Consider the following 7,500-nt stretch of genomic DNA (forward strand, 5'->3'; position numbering starts at 1 on the left):
ATTGTGTACATTTTAAAAATTACACACCGGCCGGTTTTTTCTCGAATTCATTTCATTCAATATTTAGCGCTTCCGCGATCTGAGCATGAAAATGTCCAACAAAAATCCGGAATATTGCAGACCAAGTTAGGTATGAATACTTTTATACAATTACTAAAAAAAGCAGCACGATTCAAATCTCGTCGAAAGTTAAAATAATCGAGGCAAGCGAAAACAAGGATGACGTTAGCAGGGACTAATTTAAAGTTTTATAGCATTTCAGCATCACAGGGACAGTTTCTTCACACCACTCCGCCATGGCCAGATTCGGAGATGTCGCTCATCATGAATTTCTGGAAAGCCATCTCTATAACTTGTAGCCTACTAGTTAAAAAGATGGCCGGCTAGCATGATTTTAAGATAAGAAAAGGGGAAATTAATTTGTCTTAGCTTTAAAGTGCATAAAATTAATTATAATTAGCGTTCAGGAAGTCCGTGAGTGACAAAACCAACAAATGAATGTTCTTGAACTTTCGTCCGGTATCATTAAATGACTTTGCTCTATTTTGCCGGCCGGTCGAGTTTTCCGAATGAAAGTTTTCCGTTTATTGGTTTTTCCACGCCTGATGGCCAAGAAGGTACAACAATTGTAATTTAAAAGTAGCCCATATTGGTAACCTATATTACGGATGTTAAAGTCAACCGAGAAAAAGTTTTCCTTTGAGGTTTGTTTCGAAATTAGTAGTTATGATTTCGGCTTTACGACAGTACTTAGCTGTTTTGAAGACCGAGCCTGAAAAAGTAAAATTCTCATTTTGACAAAAAAGGATCATAGAAGGTGAGAGAACATTGCTAATTTAATTGAAGGCGTCTCGTAATTCTAAACAATAGTTAGGGCAATATTTCGGACCTCTTTAATTAAAGGGAAGCAATTGCAATTTTGAAAAGTTGTCAGCTCATTTGTAATGGAGCGCTTATTAACGCGGAGAACTTTTACAAGCCTTAATTAATTTATTTTCCAAGCAGCAGTACCTTGAAATTTGACTGTGCCATTACTACTTTGTGGCAGTGTGTAATTTCAATATATTTGTTTGTATTCGTCACCCTCTGCAACAATATATTGTATGTTATCGAGTCTTTGCGGAAGTTTCTCACTTTCAAGGTAAAGGCGAACTGTATACGACTTTTATAGAGTAGAAACAGAGAACTCATGGGAATATAGCTGTCAGAATGAGACTGACATGGGCAACTTGTTATTAAGTTAAGCCAGCAAACTGCACCGCACAGGTGATAAAACAAGAAACAGCACAGATGATAAGTGTTGACTTGCTACTGAAAGGCTGAACTGAAGAGTTGTAAATAAAGATGTCTTCCAGTTTTGTCATATAATGTAGTTCTTTTCATCCCTCTCGTCAATGTGAACCTCCACATGCACACACAATAACTTATGATGAAATGAAAGTCAAATTTCACTCAATCCCTTGTCCACAGAAAACGATGAAAATGTGGGCAAAGGGATGCCGGCCATTCCGATTTTCAATGATTAAAAGTTTTTATCATTGAAAATCGGATGGAAGGATGGTCTGAAATTTAGTCATTTCAAATACCCAACATTGTAGTCCTTGGTTTAAGGAAACGTTATTTTTTCTCGGTGCCTAAACCAGGTTCGTAATCCTTCAACCCGCTGCAAAAGCTATACCAACGCAATTTTGGCCTGCTGCAGAAAAGAAAGGTTAATTAACATCAAAACTCAAAGTCGTAAAGCTTTTGCAAAAATCTTCCTCGATCGGCTGATAAATTAAAGTTCCCACTAACTAACAGTTTGATACGGATAGTCAAAGCTAGCTTTATCATGATCTGAATGTTCAAGGGAAACCTTTTCGCACCAGGTGTTCTCGCCGGACATCTACGGGATAGCTTAATCATGCAGTGTATACTGAAACAGTGGATATCGTTGAAGGCGCGCTCTCAGCTGATTGGCTACTCAAACTCCGCCTATCCTTTACTATTCCGCCCAAAATATTGTGATCGTTGCAGGAATAAATGAGTTAAAATCATCTTTTTGTGCTATATTATCTCACAGTTTTAGTATATACTAATCACCACAAACAATTCACCTCAGTGGGTTAGTATCCATCTCTATCCACCACCTCCACTTCGGTGAATGACGGTTGTTAACTAGTGTACAATTACTTAAACCCGGCATGAAACCATGAGTGTCGACAACGATGTATAGTTAAGTATCAGAATGACTTGAATAACGAGATTCAGCGAATTAACATGGATTGCATTTTAAGGCTGGCCTTATCCGGCCAAGCTTGAACAAACAATCCGCATTTGATTGGCATGACACATTATTTATAGTGTGAAGTTCTCGTGACTGAGATCACAATGATCATGTTTCTTGATATCGAGTAGCAATCGAGAAGGTTTACTCATGTCAAGTTCGTTTCTGATTTGCAGCCGCCTTTAGAACACAAACTGCGACAATAGGAGATGCTAACGTCCCGTCTTCAACTGCTGCCAAAGATGTTCACAGCAAACCTCCTAATTGTCATCATCTTCGCCGTGCTTTGCCGAGGATACAGTTGTCCCAATAAATGCCACTGTAGCGATCCGCGGAAAGAGTTCAGAGTGGAACTTCGATGTTTTTATCTTACCTCTTTTCCCTCGTTGGAAGATTTGCCAATCAACACAACATCTCTGTGAGTGCCTTTTTTGATACTTCAGTCGTGTTTCTGTCCTTATCAGTATGTTTCTCCTCGGTCAACTTCAGTGGGTAAAATTATATCTCAGCGTTCAAAATTATAGTTTGTTTCGTGGGTTTCAAAACCACATTTATCACATTTTACTTACGGATATTCCATGTTTTAATAATGGCGATTTGCGTTTCTTGTTTTATTTGAATTTCCGCCACAACAAGAACAAAAAGAACCAGACATCACGTACAAATTAAGAGGAGGCAAATGGTAAAATCCGAGACTCGCCGAGACGCTGAGATCCTAGTTAAAAATCCGAGCCCGAGACTCCTTGCTAAAAACAAACCATGCAAAAACGAGACTTATCAAAAATGCTTTCGAGATTTCGAGTTCCTGCTAAAATTTCAATTGCGAGACCCACGTTTCGCCACCCCTAAATTACATCTCAGTGTCAAGTGTCATGTTCCACATTCGTGACAGTGCAAGTTTCTCAATCGCGTGCCTTTGTTAATTGTGTCATACCACAAGTTTGTGTTTCTAAGGAGTTGTGATACTGTAGTCTTCTCGTGGGAAAACACATCTATGCAAGCATGTTCAAATATGCTTTTAAATACGAAGTCACATTTGTGATTCGGCGTCGCGTTGGTTGTGAACCTATTCTCTTTATTGTGTTGACATCTTTATTGACTTTTCGTCAGTTAAAAATAACTCGAGCTAATTAAAGTTCCGGCCACTTTTTTAAATACAGTCACCTCTTGATCGGTCATCTAACAGTGGTTTACCTATTTACTTGAGCACTTATGAAACAAGAATTGGTTTAAAATTTGACACGTTCATCTTGTGTGGCCCTGCAGTAAGATCCCGTTCTCCTTGTGGCAATTGGACATTTACCTGATATGTTTCAAGTCGTTTTATTTTCACCCTTATACATTCTTAGCTCGTAAAAAAAGTTGAAATTTTTCTTTCGTTCATGGAGTACTTTCACGGGAACACATGAGCCCATCAATCTGACCCGCTCCCAGCTGTGGACTTCATCGTTCAGTTGTTATAGACAGGGGCACCCAACGACCAATTTGTTGTAAAATGTATTATTATACCCCAGTTAATGAAAATAAATGTTATTAAGGCATTTTTAGGTGTTTTTCAGTGTTGCTGGGAAAACATTATCTATTCCTTTTTCCCAGCAAGACTCACAAGAAATTTCCCAGCCAGCTAGATAAAATTGGTTGGTTTCCCAGCCAGCTGAGCAAATTTATTTCCCAGCCAGGAATTCCGCGCGCTTTCAAATCCCTCGATCCAAAACGACCGAACAAAAGCGACAAAACCGGGACAAAACAGGTTTTTTCCGCAAGCGCAATCACTCTGACCATCCGTCGTATGTTTGGGAGAGGGAAGGGGTTCTTTTTTATTTTTTTTTTACTTTTTTATTATTATTTTTTTAGTCGTCCTCAGTCTTCAGAGTTTCTACAGCCAGCTCGGGTTGAAATGCTAGAAAAAGTCAGTAATTCCCAGGCAAAACCTCTATCAATAACAAAATTTCCCAGCCAGCTCATCGAAACACCTGTATTTTTGCCAGCCAGCAGGATTCCTCTGGGGAACAGATAATGTGAGGAACAGATTCGTTGGGTGTCCCTGTATAGAGCATTCCGGCGGCATCACTGAGGTCACTTTTCAGTTGTCAAAAAGGTCCAAAAGGGATGGTAGTCTTTCCAGTCGTTTACACTCGATTGGTTAACTAAAGATGTTTGGCAGGCGGTGAATGTATGTGGGCTGCATCGGCAAATTCCGGACTCCAACCGGGTAGAAAACATAAATAACCTTTAAAATACGGAGCAAAAAGCAATCCGTGAATCGTGAGTGCTTTTTTCGGATAAGGATAAAGAACAATCAAGCCTAGCCGATGTGTATGGATTTTTTAAAAGATAACGACAAAATAAAAACCCATATGTTCTTATTATTTTGCGTGAATTAACTTTTAGTGAAAGCTGGAGAAAAAATCTTACCCAATCACATTTCATTTTTTTTGTTGCAAGTTCCAGTCTAATAATCTTACAACATACTCTCTTTACCGAATCCAAAACAAGGCATCCTAATTTCCTAGCTGTTCCTCAAGGCGATCTGGAACTTGCCTTTGAAAATGTTAATTTTGCTCTATTAGTGGAATACAGCAGTTATCAAATGTACAATAGTTCATATTCACCGATTGAGAATAACCGATTTTACTGCGGCATCTCACTTAAAATCAACGTACACACATGTGCTCGGGAGATTTTGTTACAATGATTTGCCGTTACAAGTGCAGATGCTCGTCATGATCCGGAAATCTTTTTTTTTAACCTTCTGAAAAGTTAAACCGTCCTTAGAACGTTTCTGAGCGAGACGCTAGCATCTGTGTTCAATCAAGTCGTTTGAGAGGTTTTCGGAGGATAAAACATTGATTAGTGCGCGCGGATCGCCCTTTATAAAATCAAGCGAAAGTGTCTTTTCCTCTTTTACTTAGCATTCCATTTCCGAAAATGAAGATAGCCATCTCTAAGCAATAAAAGCTGTTTAAGTTTTTCGGTTCGGAAATTAAAAGAAGGTGTTCCTCGGATAGCTCTGTAATTGCCTTTTTTCCACGTACATAAGTTATAAATTGTCTGGGGGGTGTTGTAGATTGATTCTTTCGCACATTAATAAATTAATCATGATTTCCGCTCAGTTCGAGAAAGCAAATTGCATTATATGCAATGTTACAGCTCGCGCTGAATTAGACCAGCTGAGTGTTAACAGGCTGCGTAGCTAGCAACCTAGCAACAAATCTGCGTCGATCTGATGCACCGCCGAACTAGGAACTCAGAACTGATGACCAAGACTATGGGGACATCAGGGATGTGACCCCATAATATGGGTCACATCCCTGGATGCAGGGATGGCGCAGTGGTGCGATTCCCAGACTCTGCGTCATATATGGGTTGAGTTTGTTGGTTCTCTACTCTGTACCGAGAGGTTTTTCTCCGGGTACGCCGGTTTTCTCCTCTCCTCAAAAACCAACATTTGACTTGATTTGCGTTAATTGCTAATTTAATACAATACAATACAATACAACTTTGTTTACCCTCGGATTTCAGAGTAACTAGTAGCTAATATCTCCGAACATTGAACGTATACAATTATTAAGAATCCCAACTGGCGGGAGGCAAACCAGTTGGCTATTTTACAAGTGCGCCATGAAGTTGAGCCAGGGACTACCTGCATGAACAAATTCAGTGAGTGGTCAGAACGCGGTCTTGAACCCAGGATCTCTGCATCTCAAGGCACGGGCCCTAACCACTCGGCCACACTGCCTCCTTACAGCATTCCTGTCTCAGTTTACAGTGTCCCCAATTAGCGCTCCAGCGCGCTAGAACGACTTGACACTTAAATAAAGTTCGTTTCCTTTAATGTCAACTCGCATCACAGGGCTGCTTTTCCTTTGCAGGCGTATAATGCATTCATCTATCACTCACATTCCAGCAGGTGTTCTGGAGAAACGGAAGAAAATCGCAATATTGTATGTATTTTGTGGCTTCCTTTTTTCAAACCGTTGTCGTCATTTTGCTCTCATTTTGTGAAGTAGGGCATGAATCTATGCTAGTAATTTTCAAACCCTTAAAGTTCCTTTTCTCCTGACTGGGGTTCAGGAAGCTCGACTGGATAGATACGTTTTTCGGAGATTATATTATCGGCGGGGCAGGAGTTTATAGAGCACCAATAGTTTCAAAACAAAAACAAAATCAAAAACTATACATGCCCAAAACTGTGTCAAAACACTCAGAGCATTCAGTCAATAGACGTCGAACGATTATTAGCCTCGGCTTAACCCTTTGCCTGCGGCTTAGATCGGCTCTCATAGCCTTTTACTCGCTCTTTCTTCAGACAATTTCACTCGTCAATGGGGAACTCCTTTAGCCGGGAGCGAAAAACCCCTTAGCCGGGAGCGAAAGGGTTGGCAACATCTACGTCCACTGAAAATGTATTTCTTCTTTAACCCACCAGTCTCTCATATGGCAAGCAATTCTCAGGCTAAAAGGAGCAATCTGATTGCCTGCTATTTGGTCGGGATTTTACAGTACGGACTATTACCATGGAAACGTTCCGTTTCCGTATTTTTTCTCTCTCCCGGGAAATTCAAGTAGAGCGAAACACAAAAAGTTTTAAAAAGCGGATTTACTTTTTTTTCATCACAACAGTACAATTATAGCAAGCGGAATTTAGTTTTATATTTAAAAGGTTACCGTTCAAAGTTCGCTGATGGAAGACGAAGATTACAAACATTCACCAAGCAGAAAAGTGTCCGATCGCTCAAAGAAACATTGCCATATAATATGTAACCATGTCACTAACCTAACTTGCTCGGGACCGTACTTGGAATGTTCGCCCTCAGTCGTTTTTGTACGCACCAAGCGCGCACTGCCACGTGACCTCCGGTTGGTAAGAGGTTAGTCTCTCAACCCTTTCACTCCCAATATCTGATTAGTAATTCTCCTTTCTAGCTGCTATACATTCCCTTTTATATTAGTTAAGGTGGGGCTTTACCTGAAAAAAGCGCACTTTTTGTATAGCATGTAGCAAACACAGTTTTAATCCAAACCATAACAAACTTTATATAACTGGAAAGCTTATACTCCAAAGGTTCTGAAAACGAATGTTTTTATGCACTGCCAGCAAAAGTAACCTGGTACCAGGCTGTCAAAGGCACTACCCGTAGTGCAAAACCCTCGGGTACCTGAGAAAAGATTTCTCTTTGCAGACTTCACAGACAAATAAACTTCTTATGTTATTTCAAAGAATAGTACCTAAT

The 7,500-nt window shown here is 39.9% G+C and overlaps 1 protein-coding gene and 1 pseudogene across 4 annotated transcripts in view; one reads left to right on the top strand and one right to left on the bottom strand.

Annotated features, from left to right (window-relative positions):
- LOC138049767 (probable glycoprotein hormone G-protein coupled receptor) overlaps positions 1-7,500 on the top strand; it is a 28,941-nt gene that overhangs the window by 11,776 nt on the left and 9,665 nt on the right. Inside the window, exons 1-3 of one of the 4 annotated variants that reach the window (XM_068896180.1) lie at positions 56-130; positions 2,443-2,684; positions 6,139-6,210. In XM_068896180.1, the coding sequence (XP_068752281.1) occupies positions 2,476-2,684; positions 6,139-6,210 (281 nt within the window). In that variant the 5' untranslated portion in view covers positions 56-130; positions 2,443-2,475. Of the gene's footprint in view, positions 1-55; positions 131-517; positions 618-2,301; positions 2,685-6,138; positions 6,211-7,500 lie in introns of those variants that run through there. The other 3 variants (XM_068896178.1, XM_068896179.1, XM_068896181.1) reach the window with 3 other exon arrangements.
- Positions 7,278-7,500, bottom strand: part of LOC138049768 (uncharacterized) — a 3,148-nt pseudogene continuing 2,925 nt past the window's right edge.

Source organism: Montipora capricornis, chromosome 5 (assembly GCF_036669925.1).
Source record: "Montipora capricornis isolate CH-2021 chromosome 5, ASM3666992v2, whole genome shotgun sequence".
NCBI lineage: Eukaryota > Metazoa > Cnidaria > Anthozoa > Scleractinia > Acroporidae > Montipora > Montipora capricornis.